We start from the raw sequence: 21,355 nt of genomic DNA on the forward strand, positions 1-21,355 counted from the left end.
AATATACAAATTGATAAAACATTTCTTTTTCATTTTGATAAAATAAAAAAATAAAAAATAAAAAAGCATAAAAAAGCATAATCTTCGTAAATTATATCATAAATGGTAGCATTATGTCACACATGCAGCTAACAAACATATGTACATATCCCAACCAGAAGCCATGGATTACAGAAAGCATCCGCACTGAGCTAAAGGCTAGCACTGCAGCTTTCAAGGAGCAGGAGACTAATCCGGACGCTTATAAGAAATCCCTCTATGACCCCCGACAAGCCATCAAACAGGCAAAACCTCAATACAGGACTAAGATCGAATTCTACTACACCAACTCTAATGCTTGTCAGATGTGGCAGGGCTTGCAAACTATCATTGATTACAAAGGGAAACCCAGCCGTGAGCTTCCCAGTGATGCGAGCCTCCCAGATGAGCTAAATGCCTTCTACGTTCACTTCGAGGTAAGCAACACTTAACCATGCATGAGAGCACCAACTGTTCCGGACAACTGTGTGATCATACTCTCCTTAGCCGTGACTAAAACCTTTAAATAGGTTTACATTCGCAAGGCCGCAAGTCCAGACAGATTACCAGGACACGTACTCAGAGCATGCGCTAACCAGCTGGCAAGTGTCTTCACTGTCATTTTCAATCTCTCCCTGACCCAGTCTGCTATACCTACATTTTTCAAGCAGACCACCATTGTCCCTGTGCCCAGGAATGCCAAGGTAACATGTCTAAATGTCTATCGCCCCGTAAACTCAGTAGTGTTGAAATGCTTTGAAAGTCATGGCTCACATCAACACCATCATCCCAGTCACCTTGGACCCCCTGCACCCCTGGACCCACAAGACAGCTGATCGTCGACTACACGAAACTGAGGGCCGAGCACGCTCCCATTCATGTCAACGGGGCTGTTGTGGAGCGGGTCGAGAGCTTCAAGTTCCTCAGTGTCCCCATCACTAAGGATCTATCATGGTCCATACACACCAACACAGTTGTGAAGAGTGCACGGCATTGCCTCTTCCTCCTCAGGAGGCTGAAAGATTTGGCATGGGAACTCAGATCCTCAAAAAGATTATACAGCTGCATCATTGAGATCATCCTGACTGGTTGCATCACCGCTTGGTATGGCAACTGCTTGGCATCTGACGCAAAGCGCTACAGAGGGTAGAGTGCGTACAGCCCAGTACATCACTTGGGCCGAGCTCCCTGCCATCCAGGACCTCTATACCAAGCGGTTTCAGAGGAAGGGCCCCAAGTAATTCTAAGACTCTAGCCACCCAAGTCATAGACTGTTCTCTCTGCTACCACACGGCAAGCTGTACCGATGCACCAAGTCTGGAACCAACAGGACCCTGAACAGTTTGTACCCTCAAGCCGTAAGACTGCTAAATAGATAGTTAAATAGTTAACCCAATAGCTACCCTTTTTGCACAAACTTTTTTTGACTCATCACATACGCTGCTACTGTTCATTATCTATCCTGTTGCCTAGTCACTTTATTCTTAGTTACATGTGCATATTTACCTCAATTACCTCGTACCCCTGCACATTGACTCGGTACTGGTACCCCATGTATATAGCCATGTTATTCGTTACTCATTCTTTATTTATTATTACTTTCAATACTTTTCTATTATTTCTCTATTTTCTTTCTCTCTGCATTGTTGCTAAAGGCCCGTAAGTAAGCATTTCACTGTTAGTCTACAACTGTTGTTTACAAAGCATGTGACGAATCAAATGTGATTTGAGTGGGTTAAAGCCAACCGTGGATAGAGCCTGTGAATTTGCTTGCACCCATCTAGCTTTTTACACATCAGTGCATGAATGCAAGGAGATGAAGAGGGAGCCACTATTAATATATACCCTGTGTAAGCGTGTGACTGCATGAGCCCATCCTCCCCCTCCTTTACCTGTTCAGGTTGTTTGGTCACCTCATCCCTCCCTCCCTCTCTTTCCTTCCCTCTATCTCTCTCTCCATCTCCTGTTCAGGTGGCTGGTCACCTGATCCCTCCCTCCCTCTCTCGCTCTCTTTCCTTCCCTCTATCTCTCCCTCCATCTCCTGTTCAGGTGGCTGGTCACCTCATCCCTCCCTCCCTCTCTCGCTCTCTTTCCTTTCCTCTATCTCTCCCTCCATCTCCTGTTCAGGTGGCTGGTCACCTCATCCCTCCCTCTCTTCATCCCTCCACCGCTCCCTCCCTCCCTCCCCTGTTCCTGACGCCTCCAGAAGACCATATGGGCACTGCTGAGATACGGCCTGTTCCTCCCACTGTACTTGGCCTGCCCTGTACACTCACCTAGAGAGGCAGGTGTGTGTGTTACTGTGTGTGTCTGTGTGAGTGTTTGTGTCACGGTCTGTGTGTGTGTGTGAGAGAGAGTGTGGCGCCATGTTTCTCCCACAGTACTTAGCCTGTAGACTCACCTCGCCACCGCGCATCACAGCAACACACCCTGCAGGAGAAAAAGAGTGTGTGTGTGTGTGTGTGTGTGAGAGAGATTGTGTGTGTGTGAGAGAGTGTGTATGTGTGTGTGGTGTGTGGTGGTGATGGGGAGGGGGACATGGATGGGAGGACAGGACACAACATGACTGTGACTGTATGCTCTCTGAGACACTGCTACAGCAATGTCCTTGGCTGGTTTATGTTAGGAACAAGAATTGTGTGTGTGTGTGTGGCTAGATTTGAGAGGGAATGAATATCTTCAGGCTTGTAGATTGATGTTTATGAGGTTGTTTGGAGGAATATGTGTGTGCATTTGTTTGAATAAAATCTATTTTTCTTAACTTTGTCTAGTCATAACTGTATTCCTGTGAGTGACTTATCATTCAACTCCAGCATTTTTTTTACCTGACACCTACTTCATTTTACTGACAGTTGAACCATTTGAATGTTCTTATCACAGGTTCGGATCTGCTTTCAATCATTCCAAACTTTATTGACATTTGTTTTCCTGGGACGCATGTTTCATGAAGGATAAGTGATACACGGAAATCTCATCTCTTTTGAGATGCAGACCTGTACACAGTCACACACACACACACACACACACACACACACACACACTGTTGAACTGTGTAATGTGAGCTTGGCCAGGCTCCTGCGTGGTTCTGGTCCTGGCTGCATCCCCCTTTTGAGCAGAAAGAAAACAATCACTTTGACGTGAACAGAACAGAACTAGGCTACACCAGAGACCCAGTTGGCTTTAGACAAGACCTGGGTTCAAATGCCATTTGAAATCTATGAGATACTTTTGAGCATTTTTCCTCTTGCTTTCCTCTTGCAATCGAGCACAGATAAAGTATTTGAAATTATTTCAAATCAAATCAAATCAAATTTTATTTGTCACATACACATGGTTAGCAGATGTTAATGCGAGTGTAGCGAAATGCTTGTGCTTCTAGTTCCGACAATGCAGTAATAACCAACAAGTAATCTAACTAACAATTCCAAAACTACTGTCTTATACACAGTGTAAGGGGATAAAGAATATGTACATAAGGATATATGAATGAGTGATGGTACAGAGCAGCATAGGCAAGATACAGTAGATGGTATTGAGTACAGTATATACATATGAGACGAGTATGTAAACAAAGTGGCATAGTTAAAGTGGCTAGTGATACATGTATTACATAAGGATGCAGTCGATGATATAGAGTACAGTATATACGTATGCATATGAGATGAATAATGTAGGGTAAGTAACATTATATAAGGTAGCATTGTTTAAAGTGGCTAGTGATATATTTACATCATTTTCCCATCAATTCCCATTATTAAAGTGGCTGGAGTTGAGTCAGTGTGTTGGCAGCAGCCACTCAATGTTAGTGGTGGCTGTTTAACAGTCTGATGGCCTTGAGATAGAAGCTGTTTTTCAGTTTCTCGGTCCCAGCTTTGATGCACCTGTACTGACCTCGCCTTCTGGATGATAGCGGGGTGAACAGGCAGTGGCTCGGGTGGTTGATGTCCTTGATGATCTTTATGGCCTTCCTGTAACATCGGGTGGTGTAGGTGTCCTGGAGGCCAGGTAGTTTGCCCCCGGTGATGCGTTGTGCAGACCTCACTACCCTCTGGAGAGCCTTACAGTTGTGGGCGGAGCAGTTGCCGTACCAGGCGGTGATACAGCCCGCCAGGATGCTCTCGATTGTGCATCTGTAGAAGTTTGTGAGTGCTTTTGGTGACAAGCCGAATTTCTTCAGCCTCCTGAGGTTGAAGAGGCGCTGCTGCGCCTTCTTCACGATGCTGTCTGTGTGAGTGGACCAATTCAGTTTGTCTGTGATGTGTATGCCGAGGAACTTAAAACTTGCTACCCTCTCCACTACTGTTCCATCGATGTGGATAGGGGGTGTTCCCTCTGCTGTTTCCTGAAGTCCACAATCATCTCCTTAGTTTTGTTGACGTTGAGTGTGAGGTTATTTTCCTGACACCACACTCCGAGGGCCCTCACCTCCTCCCTGTAGGCCGTCTCGTCGTTGTTGGTAATCAAGCCTACCACTGTTGTGTCGTCCGCAAACTTGATGATTGAGTTGGAGGCGTGCGTGGCCACGCAGTCGTGGGTGAACAGGAAGTACAGGAGAGGGCTCAGAACGCACCCTTGTGGGGCCCCAGTGTTGAGGATCAGTGGGGTGGAGATGTTGTTGCCTACCCTCACCACCTGGGGGCGGCCCGTCAGGAAGTCCAGTACCCAGTTGCACAGGGCGGGGTCGAGACCCAGGGTCTCGAGCTTGATGACGAGCTTGGAGGGTACTATGGTGTTGAATGCCGAGCTGTAGTCGATGAACCCTGCCACATGCCTCTTGTGTCTGAGCCGTTGAATTGAGATTCTACTTTGTCTCTGTACTGACGCTTAGCTTGTTTGATAGCCTTGTGGAGGGAATAGCTGCACTGTTTGTATTCGGTCATGTTACCAGTCACCTTGCCCTGATTAAAAGCAGTGGTTCGCGCTTTCAGTTTCACGCCAATGCTGCCATCAATCCACGGTTTCTGGTTAGGGAATGTTTTAATCGTTGCTATGGGAATGACATCTTCAACGCACGTTCTAATGAACTCGCACACCGAATCAGCGTATTCGTCAATATTGTTATCTGACGCAATACGAAACATCTCCCAGTCCACGTGATGGAAGCAGTCTTGGAGTGTGGAGTCAGCTTGGTCGTACCAGCGTTGGACAGACCTCAGCGTGGGAGCCTCTTGTTTTAGTTTCTGTCTGTAGGCAGGGATCAACAAAATGGAGTCGTGGTCAGCTTTTCCGAAACCCAGGTCTACTTAAGAGCGGTATATTTGGCAGAACGTAATGCTAGGAATAATGGCCCATGAAAAAAACAAGGAAATAACTTGCACTAAAAGCAAAATTATACTTTGAATGAGAGAGAGGAAGGGGAAGAAAAGGAGGAGGGGATGGAGGGATTCTGGAAGAGTGTTTGAATTCATGTTTGATCAGTGTTTCCTAACTCTGGTCCTTCAGTACTCCCAACAGTACATATTTTTGATGTGACCTCGGACAAGCACACCTGATTCTACCTGTCAACTAATCATCAAGCCCTGACGTGCATTCAGTTCGCTCGAACGACACATTTCCCCAAAACATTCTTGTACTTTCTTGAACAGACTTTGAGGTACGTTTGCTCCTGTTTGGTGGGTTTGGTGAGGTGTGGCTTGAAGCAATGAGTGGTGTATTTAAAGGGCAGTGGCCATGCTGGAAGCATTCCACAACCCACAACTCAACCCCTCCCCGTTTTTCAACTGGTCGTTCAGTACAGCACCGTTTCCGTTCAATCAGTGAAGTGGGTTGGGCGGACCGCGAAACAATGAGGGGATTCTATTAAGCTGGCTCGGGTAGGCGTAGTTTGCAAAGGGTGAAAAGTGATTGCATTCGTTTTGGAAGCGTGCTGCCTCCCGTGCATGAACCGGCAGCCCCATTCTGTCCGGCAGTGAAGTCTGGTCAAAACCAAAGTGACGCAGGTTAGCTTGTGGAGTAATAAGTAGGATTCTGTGTGCAAAAGTGATTGCTTTGGGTGGGGGGGGAAACGCTTTATCTGCCTACCCAATGGAAACCAGTTTGGAAATTCAAACATCTATTTTATATTTCTGAATGATGGACCATGCTGCCTTGTTGACAACATAACCGGAGTGGCGCAGATTGTTGTTCGATTTCGGCAGAGCGCTCCTCCCTCACTGGCCTCACCTGGTCACGTGACGGGCCACAGGCTGGTTCAACCCGGGCCATCTTAATAGAATGCTGCCAACGGACACAATCATGGAAGGAGGGAGAGAGAGGGAGTGGAGGAAAGAAAGGAGGGAAGGAAGGAGGGGAGGAGTTGGCGACAGATGTTTCCAATCAATTGCTTCCATCATGTGATGGACGGACGAACGGACTGTGTGTGTGTAACTCAAATCAGCAGCCACGAAAAACATCCCCCCGATAAGATTAGTGTACATGACACGGTGCTGTATGAGTTAGCCTACCTTCTCTTTCCAAGAACTATCTCTTTCCCTCTCCACCTCTATCGACCTCTCTCACTCTCTACCTCTCTCTCTCTCTCTCTCTCTCCACCTCTTTACCTCGCTCTCTCTTCCTCTTTCTCCCTCCTTTTTTCTGAGTCATCTCTATCTCCCTCCCCACCCCCGTTCCTCCCTCTCTCTCTCTATCTCCCTCCCCACCCCCCCCGTTGCTCCCTCTCTCTCTCTCTCTCCCTCCCCACCCCCTTTCTCCTCTCTCTCTCTCTCTCTCTCTCCCCTTTTCTCTCTGTCTCTCTCTCTCTCCCCACCCCCTTTCCTCTCTCTCTCTCTCTCTCTCCCTCTCTCCCTTCTAACCAAGACACAGACAGACTGCACTCGTGGGCCAAGTCCATGGTTGGGTGGGGTGGCTATGGCTGTGGGAGGCTGGGACCGGGGGTGTTGAGGGGGACCAGATGTGCTCCTTTAGTATAGGAGGGGTGTGTTCACAGTTGACATGGAGAGGAAAAGGGAGTAGAGAATTGAGAGTTGGCGTTGAGAGAAAGCGTGTGGGTCAGAGCGAGAGAGGGGAGAGAAAGAGAGGGGAGGAGGGGGGTGACATAGAGAGAAAGGTTCTCTCCGTGGACAGTTGCTGCAGTGTGTGCCTTAAACATGGGTGTATTATTTCCAACTTCTCTCTGTGCTTGTCCAACTACAGTTGTGAAAACTCCCCTCTGCCCCATCCTGCTTATTATTCTGTCACACAGAGAGAGAGAGAGAGAGAGAGAGAGAGAGAGAGAGAGAGAGAGAGAGAGAGAGAGAGAGAGTCCGAGAGAGCGAGAGAGTCAGAGACTCAGAGAGAGTCAGAGAGAGACAGTCAGAGTCAGAGAGAGAAATAGTCAGATGGAGAGAGGGGGAGCGAAAAGGAGAGTTGGAGAGAGGGGGAACGAAAAGGAGAGAGTTGGAGAGAGAGAGTCACAGAGAGGGGGAGCGAAAAGGAGAGAGTTGGAGAGAGAGTCAGATTGAGAGAGACTGGGGTTATATTGGTCTTTGGGCTCATTTACAAGGGTCATTGGGTCAGTATTTTCCCTGAATAGGGACACGTGTGTGTTCATGCATGTGTGTGGACAGAAATGTGATAAGAGTGACAAGATGGTGAAACGGCATCCTCAGAACAACAAAAAAGTGGTCCAATGCAGGTCACGTGGTTCACATGCTGCAAGATAGATTAGATAGGATGCCTCTCTTTATAATTGGCCCAAGTTAAAATGCGATAAAACATGTTTCTAGAATCACAGGAGGCTGGTGAGGGGAGGATGGCTCATAATGGTGAATGGAATGGTATCAAACACATGGTAACCATGATGTGTTTGATACTATTCCATGCACTTCGTTCCAGCCATTACTATAAACCCATCCTCCCAAATTAAGGTGCCACCAGCCACCTGTGCCAGTCAAATAGGCTAACCTACAAGTTTCAGAGTATCTGTGCAAAGTGCAAGTTGGGGTGAAGCCTTGACCGATGTCTTCAGAACAGAACAAAACAGAGGGGTTGAGGTTTGATTCCTCCTCCCCGCAGCAGGTTTCGCTTTGGGAAGACCAGAGACAAGCCTATTGCCAGACAGCCTACTGTTGCGCCGATGCGGAGAGCACCGCGCGGTGGACAGTCAATCGCAATGCAAAATATGAACGCACTGTAGGCTTCTACGGTTCTTCATCAACAACAACAACATAGTTTTCCGCACGGATAGCACGCTTCCTTACTGCTAAAGGAGGATTTTTTTCCGGTTGGGTTTGCGCGTTTGGAGTGAAAATGCCCTTCTGCAAGCGCACAATAGTTCCCAAGGATGTCTGTAAAAACGACGCGAAGAGGCAAACTGCGATTTTCGGGGACTTGGTGGACGTTTGCGGGTTCACTCTATGTTCGGTGCTCCGACAGCTCTCGGATTTATCCCGCCACTCCGTCAGCATCTTGGAAGAGCTCGAGGGCGAGCTAGTGTCTATCTGTCACCGGTCGGGCACGCTCGAGGGCAAAGTGATCCGTTTACAGCGACACATCGCTGCGCTCGGCAGTAAGCCACCGCCGAAGAGTAAGAAAAAGCACACTGTATAATTTTCTATCACTTGTGTGGTGTGGTCCGTGTGAGACTTGCAACTCACTGAGGTCAACTTGAAGTTGAATGTGTGGGAGAGGTATTCAAAATCGACAGTTCGAGGTAACTTGGGGTGGGAGAATAGAGGAATGTCAATTTATTGTGAAAAGGTGGATCACGTCAATGCGTGCGTTCCTTATGGCTGCTTATGACCTACCATTCTGCAGATTTCAATGGCTATTTGCAAAGTAGGCCTTAGGACTAGTGTTTTGTGAACAACAATAGCGTGAGCAACAATGTGGAATTGGTGGTTCGCCTTTAAAATAAAAGTTCCCAATTGAAACGGATGCAAACGGATACAAATTGTGGAATCATGTCACAATTGAGAAGGTAGAGAAGGTTGGAGTGTTATTATATAAATTAAACAAAGGACAATCAGCACATTTTACACAAAAAGTAAAAATCAGTGTAAATCGCAGTGTGGCTGTATAGACTTCAGAAATGCAACGGGTATGTTTGTTGCATTGTACGCCTTACCTATGGATATTTTGGTCCATGAAATAGGGTATCTGCCTACTCAGTGACATCCACAGATTACAACTCTAAAAGAGTTTACACAAATATTAGCCTCATAGTTCTTATTACGGGACTCTGAAACCACTGTGAAATGAGCAACATTGAGCTCACCAGTCAACCTATGTGTATTGAACAATCATATTGCATTATCCATGAAAGGATTTATCAGCCTATTCAGTGACAACCACAGAACACAGCTATGTAGAGTGTACACAAGTGTTAGCGTCATAGTCCTTATTGAAGGAATTGAAATGAATATACTGCTTGTTGTGTTGAATATCAGTGTGAAAGACAAAACATTTCTTTGCTTACCCTGTTTGCTTCAAATGAAATGAAATAAAATGCCTTTCCGTACTAGACTTCAGTTGAAAAGCCAACTCTTTCAAAGACTAATGTAAACAATGATTGACTGGCATAACGATCATCCCAAGGCCTGTGTGTACTTGTGCCAAAATATGCATCAGGTCAATCGCTTGGCCTGATGAATAATAAGTATAAATACAGTAAAGTACACACACTAAAACGGTAAAAAAAAATATATATGTTTGAAGCAAAATAGTTTTTTTTTTTAGACAGAACTGCAAACTTCAAGGAGTAGACCAGGCCATTCAAGGAGTTGGTCTGATGGTGCACACTGATGTCATCGTACTCCCCCTTGCCTCCCCCCTTGTCCCACTGAATTGTGTGGCGATTTCCCACAGTTAAAGAGCTTCGATGCTAATGTTTGTGTAAGCTCTTTAGAATTGTAATCTGTGTGTGTCACTGAGTAGGCTAATACTCCATTTCATGGACACAAGAGCCATAGGTAAGGATGTACATTGAAATAGAAGTATGCCATCAATGCAATTCTGAAGTCTATCATATTTTGTCATCAAATTAACAAATGATTGTCTTTTGTTGAATTGATATAACATTCCAAACTTGTTTAACATTATCTAGTCCAATTGTGGCCTGATTCCACTATTTTCATCCGTTTGCATCAGTTTCAATAGGGGACTTTTATTATGAAGTGGAATCGCCGATTCCACAGTTCTTGATCACACTAATGTTGTTCCCTCCCTCCTTGACGGTACTTGTATTTTTAACCATCTACTCCACTTCCATTCATGTTACAAAACAGCATTGACTTTGTTTGTAAAGATAGGGATAGAAAAGGTATGGATGTAAAGGTGTGGATAGAGTATCCCATGGCGCGGCCACTTGAAACACCGCGCGAGCCACTGCCACAATGTTATGTCCCAGTGAAAACTGGCTACTTTGTCGCCAACTCACTGGATACACGATACATGCCTAGTTACGAACATCGACAGAGTGCATGATTACAGATTTAGATTTCACACCAGATAATGATGTCTTTGAAAACGTGACAAGGACAGAGTCACTGATAGACGGTACGCTGATTCAAATAGAGAGAGGCATACGCGTATGTTTGGAGGTGAGGTGAAGATGACACGAGATAAAGCGTCCCAAATGCCACTCCATGGGCCCAGGTCAAAAGTAGTGCACTATGGGGAATAGGTTGACATTTGGGATGTAACGCTTTGCAGCTGTTCTGCCCGGAAGTTGAGAAACATGTTTTTGTCTCTGCCCTCTTGGCTTGAGGACAACCAAACCAAAGTGAGGTGACAGGCAGCTCCTAGAGACTAGAGAGACAGAACACATTGTCCAGAACATGACAAAATATTTCCTGTGAGAAATATATTGGAAGTTCAACAGCTCTCTCTAGAAACGACCCGTTTTAATGTTATGCGGTTGTAATGACATGACACAACAATGAACATGACACGATAAAGGGAAAAAACATTGTTTCCTGTGAGAAAGCCATTGTAAGTTCAGCAGCCCTCAGTTGGAGAGTGGAACCTCAGTAATGATGGAGTCTGAGAGAAACTCAGGCTACAGTTTTCATGTGATGCTTCCGGTTGTAATAACAGGACTACCACAGTTCAGAAGTACCATGGCAAGTCAATGGCGGCACACTTATGACTCACTTAGTTGTTAGGTCAGTTGTTATGGCAGTTGTGCTGAAGACCCAAATTTGCAACATTGACTGGGGGTCTGCGACATACTTTTGTGTATGTAGTGTATGTGGGCACCCCTTCAAATGAGTGGATTCAGCTATTTCAGCCACACCGTTGCTGACGGGTGTATAAAACCGAGCACACAGCCATGCAATCCCCATATACAAACATTGGCAGTAGAATGGCCTTAATGAAGAGCTCAGTGACTTTCAACGTGGCACTGTCATAGGAGACCACCTTTCCAACAAGTCAGTTCATCAAATTTCGTCCCTACTAGAGCTGCCCCGGTCAACTGTAAGTGCTGTTATTGTGAAGTGGAAACGTCTAGGAACAACAGCGACTCAGTCGCTAAGTTGTAGGCCACACAAGCTCACAGAACACATGACACGCAAAAATCGTCTGACCTCGGTTGCGAAACTCACCACTAAGTTCCAAACTGCAGCTGGAAGCAACATCAGCCCAATAACCGTTTGTTGGCAGCTCCATGAAATAGGTTTCCATGGCCGAGCAGCTGCACACAAGCCTAAGAACATCATGTGCAATGCGAAGCGTCAGCTGCAGTGGTGTAAAGCTCCCTCCATTAGACTCTGGAGCAGTGGAAATGCGTTCTCAGGAGTGATGAATCACGCTTCACTATTTGGCAGTCCGACAGACAAATCTGGGTTTGGCGGATGCCAGGAGAATACTACCTGCCCAAATGCAGAGTGCCAACTTTAAAGTTTGGTGGAGGAGGAATAATGGTCTGGTGCTGTTTTTCATGGTTCGGGCCCCTTAGTTCCAGTGAAGGTAAGTCTTAACGCTGCAGCATACAATGACACGAATCTGTGCTTCCAACTTTGTGGCAACAGTTTGGGGAAGGCCCTTTCCTGTTTCAGCATGACACTGTCCCTGTGCACAAAAAGCTAGGTCCATACAGAAATGGTTTGTCGAGATCTGTGCGGAAGACCTTGACTGGCCTGCACAGAGCCCTGACATCAACCCCATCGAACACCTTTGGGATGAATTGGAACACAGACTGCGAGCCAGGCCTAATCGCCCAACATCAGTTCCCGACCTCACTAATGCTCGTGGCTGAATGGAAGCAAGTCCCTGTAGCAATGTTCCAACGTCTAGTGGAACGTCTTCCCAGAAGAGTGGAAGCTGTTAATTAAAGCAGAAAAGGGAGGGGGACCAACTCCATAATAATGCCGAAGATTTTGGAATGAGATGTTTGACGAGCAGGTGTCCACATATTTTTGGTCATGTAGTGTACATTGAAGAATCTTAAGGGGCATTCCCATTGATGATCCATGAGCACCAACATGTGAAGTTCATAGGAGCATGTACAACTGGGTGTCAAATGAAAGCTAAGATGCTATGTATTTGGGAAATGAAGGCATAGATACATTTTCCAACCATTTTCCATCTTAAAAACTAGGCATATGTAAAGGCTTTGATTTCTGGGTAAACAGATAGAAAAGGGGTCTTAGAAAACATTACCAGAAAAAGTATTAAAAAGTATTAGACATATACTTCTATTTAGTTTAGGAGAAATTGCTTACCTTTCTGTAAGTTTAAGAAATATTGCCTTGTGCCTTGTAATTCACAGTTACCAAAATCCCACATATCTTTAAGATATTTCCTAAATTCTCTCCCTTATGAGGTAATGGTAGATCTATCAATTAGTTATAGTTATTTTACTGATATCAATTTTGTTTATGAATTATTAAGTGATTAAAACTCATAATTCTGTAACAAAATTGGTAACGGAATTACCCAAAAATCAGTAACGGAATAACTGCAACTGAATTGGCTACAATGGGAAATCATAATTGTCACAAACCACAGTTACCGTCCGCTGGCATACTGTTATGTTCAGCTCAAACATTTTTCCGTTGTCTTTCTGTCATCTGGTGGTCAAACCAAGTGTTAAAACAGTCTTATGTCAGAACAACTACCTACCTCTCTTATTCCCTATCTCTCTGTCTGGTTCTCGCCTCTCTAGTTAACGTCACCTTTCCCAGCTCTTACTGACACCTACCCATGAGCCCCCTCTCTTTCCATTTACTGTAACCAGCATCCTCACCCACTGAGCACCGACCGACACCGGACGTCCACGCACGTTGAAAAGTAGTTGACATTTGGTCAGTCCACCCTGGACTTAATGTTAACGTCCACAGACGGACCGAATTGGACCAAATCTGAACCTTTGATAGACGTTTGTTTGACAAGTTTGGATAGTACAGTAAAGAATAATACAGTGCCTTGCGAAAGTATTCGGCCCCCTTGAACTTTGCGACCTTTTGCCACATTTCAGGCTTCAAACATAAAGATATAAAACTGTATTTTTTTGTGAAGAATCAACAACAAGTGGGACACAATCATGAAGTGGAACGACATTTATTGGATATTTCAAACTTTTTTAACAAATCAAAAACTGAAAAATTGGGCGTGCAAAATTATTCAGCCCCCTTAAGTTAATACTTTGTAGCGCCACCTTTTGCTGTGATTACAGCTGTAAGTCGCTTGGGGTATGTCTCTATCAGTTTTGCACATCGAGAGACTGACATTTTTTCCCATTCCTCCTTGCAAAACAGCTCGAGCTCAGTGAGGTTGGATGGAGAGCATTTGTGAACAGCAGTTTTCAGTTCTTTCCACAGATTCTCGATTGGATTCAGGTCTGGACTTTGACTTGGCCATTCTAATACCTGGATATGTTTATTTTTGAACCATCCATTGTAGATTTTGCTTTATGTTTTGGATCATTGTCTTGTTGGAAGACAAATCTCCGTCCCAGTCTCAGGTCTTTTCCATCAGAATGGTCCTGTATTTGGCTCCATCCATCTTCCCATCAATTTTAACCATCTTCCCTGTCCCTGCTGAAGAAAAGCAGGCCCAAACCATGATGCTGCCACCACCATGTTTGACAGTGGGGATGGTGTGTTCAGGGTGATGAGCTGTGTTGCTTTTACGCCAAACATAACGTTTTACATTGTTCAATTTTGGTTTCATCTGACCAGAGCACCTTCTTCCACATGTTTGGTGTGTCTCCCAGGTGGCTTGTGGCAAACTTTAAACGACACTTTTTACGGATATCTTTAAGAAATGGCTTTCTTCTTGCCACTCTTCCATAAAGGCCAGATTTGTGCAATATACGACTGATTGTTGTCCTATGGACAGAGTCTCCCACCTCAGCTGTAGATCTCTGCAGTTCATCCAGAGTGATCATGGGCCTCTTGGCTGCATCTCTGATCAGTCTTCTCCTTGTATGAGCTGAAAGTTTAGAGGGACGGCCAGGTCTTGGTAGATTTGCAGTGGTCTGATACTCCTTCCATTTCAATATTATCGCTTGCACAGTGCTCCTTGGGATGTTTAAAGCTTGGGAAATCTTTTTGTATCCAAATCCGGCTTTAAACTTCTTCACAACAGTATCTCGGACCTGCCTGGTGTGTTCCTTGTTCTTCATGATGCTCTCTGCGCTTTTAACGGACCTCTGAGACTATCACAGTGCAGGTGCATTTATACGGAGACTTGATTACACACAGGTGGATTGTATTTATCATCATTAGTCATTTAGGTCAACATTGGATCATTCAGAGATCCTCACTGAACTTCTAGAGAGAGTTTGCTGCACTGAAAGTAAAGGGGCTGAATAATTTTGCACGCCCAATTTTTCACGCCCAATTTTGCACGCCCAGTTTTTGATTTGTTAAAAAAGTTTGAAATATCCAATAAATGTCGTTCCACTTCATGATTGTGTCCCACTTGTTGTTGATTCTTCACAAAAAAATACAGTTTTATATCTTTATGTTTGAAGCCTGAAATGTGTCAAAAGGTCGCAAAGTTCAAGGGGGCAGAATACTTTCGCAAGGCACTGTATATTGCAGTAGAGTACAGTATATTGTACTATACAGTACTGAACTATACTCTTCTTTACTGTACTGAATTCTACTGTACTATACAGTACTCTACTGTACTCTACTGCACTCTACTCTGCTCTGCTGTGCTTTGCTGTGCTGTATTCTATTGTACCTCACTGTACTGTGCTGAGCTGCGTTGTGATGTCCAAACTTGTGAAACATGAGGAGGAGTGCATTCATATCCATAATTATGCATAATTAATTTTTAGAAGTAGTCCTTGTGCATATACTTGTATGGTTTGTTAAACTTTGAAATCAATGGTTTTTGTTTGGCATACATTGTAAAGTGAAAAAACGGAGTCAGCGCGTAATTCCGTTATGGTGGAATTGCCTTTAAAGCTACATGGCATGATGTCACTAGATCTCCATGGAGATAAAACCATGTGTTATAGCCTGTCTATGGTTAGGGTATCTCTTCCTGTTATTGCTCAGTAAAACAGTAAAACAGTCCCACACACAATTCACTCAGGTTTTTGGGGGGCTTAGTTTTTTTCTGTAGTGAATGCTTTACCAAATGCGTGTGAGCCCTACTATTGTCAATGTTTTGCATATATGCCTAGAAACTGCTCAGTCCACTGTCTTACACTGAGCATAGAGTGAGAGAGGAAGGAGGGAGATAGCAGAGAGAGAAGGAGAAGAGGAGCGGTTTCCTTTATCAGTTTCCTTTTCCTTATCTTAGTAGTTCCCTGCTCTGTCGCTCTTTGACCTCAGTGTGTTTGTGCTGTGTTTTATCCCTGGAAGCTGTCAGTCAGTCGTCAATTGTGATAGTGTGAACCAAAGAGCTTGTCCTTCCTGTGGAATTCTCAGACCTCTCTCTCTCTCTTTATCTTCTCTCTCTAGAGCAGAAAGTCAGAGTGAGTTTAAGTCAGGAGACCCAGACAGAGCCTTTAGTGGAGCTAAGAACTATCCCACCCTGACCCTCTATCCTTCTCTTCTTCTCTCCCTCTCCCCTCCCTGTTTTCTTTCAAGGAGAAGACCCACCTTTGTGTTCTGCCCCCTCTCCGCTGTCCTCTCCTCCTCCTCCGTCTTTCCCAGAAATCCCAGAAATTCCCAACCAGGCAGGACCTGGAACCTCAGAGAGTAATCCTCTGCCTCTCTATGATTATTTGGATGGTCAGATAGAATGGTGATCAGATCAACCTACCTGTGTCTCTGTTCTGTGTGGTCCCAATGAGTCAGTGTTGGAAACAGCAGCAGCAGCTCGCTAACTACCGTGAAGACCTGGCCAAACACAGCCATGTTGCTTTTGGAGGCTTCGGAATGTGTATTTTTTTTCTCTCTTGATGATTTAATGGGAGCTTGTTTGGGTTGCTGTCTCATTGTGAAGTGTAATTTGGCACTCAATGGACTTATGATTCTTAAAGAGAGAAAGGAGGATTGTGGGTGTAGTAGAGAGGGGGTGGGGGGTAAGGAGAGAGAGAAAGGGGGAGATAGGGGATACAGGGTGAGATGGGGAATAGAAAGAAAGCGAGGGAGGGAGAATTTGAGTGTTTGAGGTTAGAGAGGGGAGAAAGGAGAGGAAGAAAGACGGAGAGAGGGAGTGTTGGGATAGAGAGAGAGGGAAAAGGATAAAGAGAGCGGGAGTGAGTGTAGGAGGGGAATCATGAGGGGGAGATAAATTCAGGTGAAAAATGCAGAAGAAAAACTATGAACAACTTCCTGCCTTGGCTGCAAGCCTTTTCTCTCTAGCTACGTAACTTCAACTTTCCTCTTCATGTTATTCATTGTTATTTTCCCCCCTTTGTTGCACTTTGTGGCTCGGCCCGTTGCCCTGGCGACAGTCAGCTGTGGACAACGCCAAAACAAAGCCAGAGCAAGTGTTCTGTGGAGCAAACTTCTGCCAGAGTTCCCGCGTGGGTGTCTCTCTGTCTCTCTGTTTCTGTTCTACAGTACACTGTTCTGTGTTCTCTTTTCACCAGATACTGTTTTGCGAGACACACACACACACACACACACACACACACACACACACACACACACACACACACACACACACACACACACACACACACACACACAGCTTGCTTGTTGCAATAATCTTACTCACAAAGATCAGGTAGAAAAGGAGCCGAAAGGAGAGAAGGAAAGCAATTTGTCAGCCTGTGTGAAAAGCAGCTGTGCAATAAGTTGGAAGTGTTGCTGACTGTCATCCTAATGCTTCCCTAGAGCCAGTCTCTGCTGGGTGTGCGTTTTCGTGCGCGCGTGCATCCCATCCCATTCCCATGGAAAGATATTCATGTCTGAGAATACAACAGAAAGAGAAGCAGGACGCAACCAAGGGCTGCATCCTAAATATGGCACCCTATTTCCTACTATCTACCCTGGTAAAAAAAATAGTGCACTGTGTAAGGAGTAGGGTGCCATTTGGGTTGAAAAAACGACTTAGGATCGAATGGAATTAGAGCTCATTGTGAGGTCAGCAGTTCCCAGGAGGAGGAGGGAGGAGACAATTTACAAATTCCTTGGGAGGAGAGGGGAAGGGGTGAGGAGGGAGAGAGGGAGGGGGGAGATCAGAGGGAAGGGGAGGAGAGGATTTCCAAAGAAATTCAATTTACATTTCAATGGTGATTCATCATCAGATTATAGCTAAGGGTGTGTCTGAAATGGATTCATATTCCTTATGAATTGCATTCAACTGAAATAGTAGTAAATGAGAACTTAACATACCTGGCACACCTGGTCAAATATAGAAATTGAATGAACGAATGGTTGAGAGAAAGAGAGGAAGAATGAGAGAAAGCCTGTTCTGTTATGTTCCCGTGTGTGTAATGGTGTACTGTAGGCTGGGATACATGTGCTGAACAGCACTGGAGTTTCCTGGACAGTTGAGCTGTTGGCCCCAAACTCATCTCTCTGGGCCGATCTTCTCAGGCAGGAAACCAGCAGCCATGCAGCTCTTGAGGACTGCAGTTATCCTCTATGCACCTATCCTCTGTTATTCTCTGTTATTCTCTTTTAGCTGTCCCCCAGTCCACCAGTTCACTGTAGCGCTGCTTACTTCTCCTCCACTCCTCCACTCGTTTCTGCTTACACTGCACAGGGCATCTGTACACTCTTGTTTATTCTACCTTCAGAGCTCAGATTCCTATCGAATGTAGAGAGAGAGAGAGAGAGAGAGAGAGAGAGAGAGAGAGAGAGACACTCACAGATAAGATAGAAGTCAGAAAGAGAGAGGGGGGAGTGGAGAGGGAGAGAGAGAGAACGAGGGAGAGAGGAGGGGGCTCACTTCCGTTTGGTCTTGCAGGGTTGGTTTCCAGAGTTAGACAGACTGTAATCATTAAAGGGATACTTCGGGATTTTGGCAACGAGGCCCTTTAACCACTTTCCCAGAGTCAGATGAACTCCTGGATATAATTGTTGAGTCTCTGTGCCCAGTCTGAAGGAATTTAGAGGTGGTTTTGCGAGCCAATGCTAAGTGGCGCATGCTAGCAGATACCCATAGACTTCCAGTCATTGTGCTAACGCTAGTTAGCAATTGCGCTTCAACTTCCTTCAAACTGCATGCAGAGGCATTGCCAAAATCCCGAAGTATCCCTTTAGCATGTAACTGTCCAAACATTCCATCCTACTGTAAACAAGCATGTGACAAATGCAAATCATTCTCTCTCTTTCTCTCCAAAGGTACACGTTTATTATTAATATCATGAATTTGGCATGCTATTTATAGGTCTAATGCTAGCTACTTCTAAACTTCCAAAGATCCAATCGACGATGGACAAATGATGGTATACATAGCTTCACGTTGAAATGACGGTGTCCTTTGGGCAACATAAACCCAACCTCACTCTGAAGTTACTTTCACATGCAGCCTGTGTAAGAGAAGTGAGTTGCTTTCAACTCGTCGACGTCATTCAGGTAGTCTACGCAAAAGGAGTACGGAAGCTGATCAACGTCTAAAGGTGTTGACGCGACAGCTCCGCTGAATCGAACACGGCTTGTTTCCCCAAGCTAAGCAGGGTACATAGAGGTGTGCATCTGGATGGTAGACTTGTTCTCACATTTTCCTCTCTTCTCGTCTTTTAGATCCGCGACTCCTCACATTATCAACAGATTGTCGATAAAATGTTCAAAACCTCTAAAGCAAAGCCCAGACCTTGCCAGCTGTGCGTGTGTGTGTGTGTGTGTGTGTGCATGTGTGTGTGTGTGTGTGTGTGAGAGAGAGAGAGAGGTCTGAGAATGATGCATTTGCCTCATGCTTGTTCACTGTAAGATAGAATGTTTGGACAGACACATGCTAAAGGGACACTTTGGGATTTTGGCAATGCCTCTGCGTGCAGTTTGAAGGACGTTGAAGCGCAATCGCTAACTAGCGTTAGCACAATGGCTGGAAGTCTATGGGTATCTGCTGTGATGTAGTTTGGTGGCAGGCTAATTCAGACTTACTGACACTGAACTCCCATTGCTCGCCCTCGTTGCCTCTCCTCCTGCCTCCTCACTCCGGTTTCCATGGAGATGGATAGAATGGTTATAGAGATGGAATGGATTATGGTGTATTGTGGGAGCGCCCATAGGAAGTTAGTACTCCTGACCTCCCAAAGGGACTGACTACATCCCCCATGCTCCTCGGCTGCTCGTCCTCTCCTTCCTCCTCATCCTAGTTGTCATCCTTTCAATCTTTGTCTATCCCCTCCTCCACTTGCTCTTCCCACTCCTCCTGTTCTCCTCCTGTTCTCCTGTTCTCCCATCCCCATCTTCTCTCCTCTCCCCTACTTTTTCTTCTCCTTTTCCTCCTTCCTTTCTCCTCTGTCTATGGTAATAGTGGTGTATTTTATGGGAATATGGTTTCATTTTAGACTCTTTTGAAGGACAGAGCTGTATCTATGGTATTTCTCTCTAACACCCTCTTGTTTGTGGTGGGGCATTTCTATCGATATTTGGTGGTGAATGGACCATTCTAATTGGACAATGGCCTGATGTCAAGATCCACAAACTGGCCTGGGCTCTGAGGTGCCGTAATGGTGGACCGATCACTTCCAGATGGAGGAAGAGAGAAAGGGAACAGATACATTTCATTACGAGAAACATAGGAAGTGGCTCAAAATCCAAATTGTTGTCTAGGTTTCTACTTGTTTTTTGAATTGTTCTAATTTAAAAAACAATTCTGCTTTAAATACAGAGAGATAAAATGAAATGACTCACAGAAATGAAAGTAAAAAGGAGACAAGGAAAGGATGGTAGGAAATGATGCTATTTTAGTGTATTGGGATGTAGCCCATGCCTCAGAGTAAGCTGCTGGGCACTGTGGGAAAAACTAAAGTATGTGTTGGCAGCAGGGGCAGGTTGTTGTGGTGAGGGGAGTGTGTGGGTGGGTGTGTGTGTCGGCAGGGGGCTATACGCTAGGACACAATAACAGAACAAACAGTTCTGCCACCCGCTGCATGCATGCTGGCGCTTTGATGAGCTCTGTGTGTCTGTGTGTGTGTGTTCGGTGCCCTGCCCCTCCCCTGCCCTCCCCTGCCAAGTTTAAGTTTGGCAGGTGCGTGACTCTGAAGTGTGCAGGCGTGGTGTTAGTAAACATAGGGTATGTGTGTATCAGTGTATGTGTCTATATGCCTGTGTGTGTATGTGTGTATGTGCGTGTGTGTATCTGTGTAAGTGTGTGTGTGTGTGTGTGTTTGTTAACAGCTCAATGTACAACACGGGTCACATGGAATGTCTGTGCTTGCTATTCCTACTTTTGGTGGTGAATTAAGGATGCCTACTCCCACCTCTCATTAGTAGCCTAGCTATACGGTACAAAGGCAGATGCTCTATAAAACTTTGTAGGTGTGCCTTTTCTCCCTTACCGTTTGGCATGTGATCATTTGTGGCAACCTATAAAAGACTAACATGGCAGGCTTTTCTGAAAAATCAGTTTTTCTAGAGAAAGAAAATCTGGGCCCTAGGTACATGTTATGACGTTTTTATGAAGTTAGTAGTTAGACCGTTGATACTATGTTTCGTTATCTTCCGCATACAAATACAATCACTAGATTATGGAATTATTGACTTGAATAGGGATGGCCTCTCTAGTGATTGTATTTCTGTGTTTTTCCACCTACACCACTAGGAGAAGTAGAACAGGGACATACAGACAGCAGAGTTGGCAGACATCTGTCACTTTCTTATTGTGTGTGTGTGGAGCAAAGTTTTCTTCACTTTTCTGTTAGGTAATTATATTGTTTCTAAATCATTCTATATTTCAATATGTATATTATTGACAATGTTGCACCTGCTGCTTCCACTGTGGACTGTAATTATAATGTAAAGCTTGACAGGTGTGGGTTTGGTGTTTCTGTTCGTAATTGTACAGTAAGTAATTTGTGACTGTAAAGACTATATTGTGTGTGTGGCTCCCT

The 21,355-nt window shown here is 45.1% G+C and overlaps 1 protein-coding gene across 1 annotated transcript in view; it reads left to right on the plus strand.

The window, feature by feature from the left end:
* Positions 1-7,986: 7,986 nt before the first annotated feature.
* The window catches only part of LOC112214506 (NHS-like protein 2), a 140,932-nt gene continuing 127,563 nt past the window's right edge, over positions 7,987-21,355 (plus strand). Inside the window, exon 1 of the mRNA XM_042298194.1 lies at positions 7,987-8,521. Within this exon, the coding sequence (XP_042154128.1) occupies positions 8,245-8,521 (277 nt within the window). The 5' untranslated portion in view covers positions 7,987-8,244. The remainder of the gene's footprint in view (positions 8,522-21,355) is intronic.

The sequence above is a fragment of the Oncorhynchus tshawytscha genome, linkage group LG15 (genome assembly GCF_018296145.1).
Source record: "Oncorhynchus tshawytscha isolate Ot180627B linkage group LG15, Otsh_v2.0, whole genome shotgun sequence".
In the NCBI taxonomy this organism is placed as follows: Eukaryota; Metazoa; Chordata; class Actinopteri; order Salmoniformes; family Salmonidae; genus Oncorhynchus; species Oncorhynchus tshawytscha.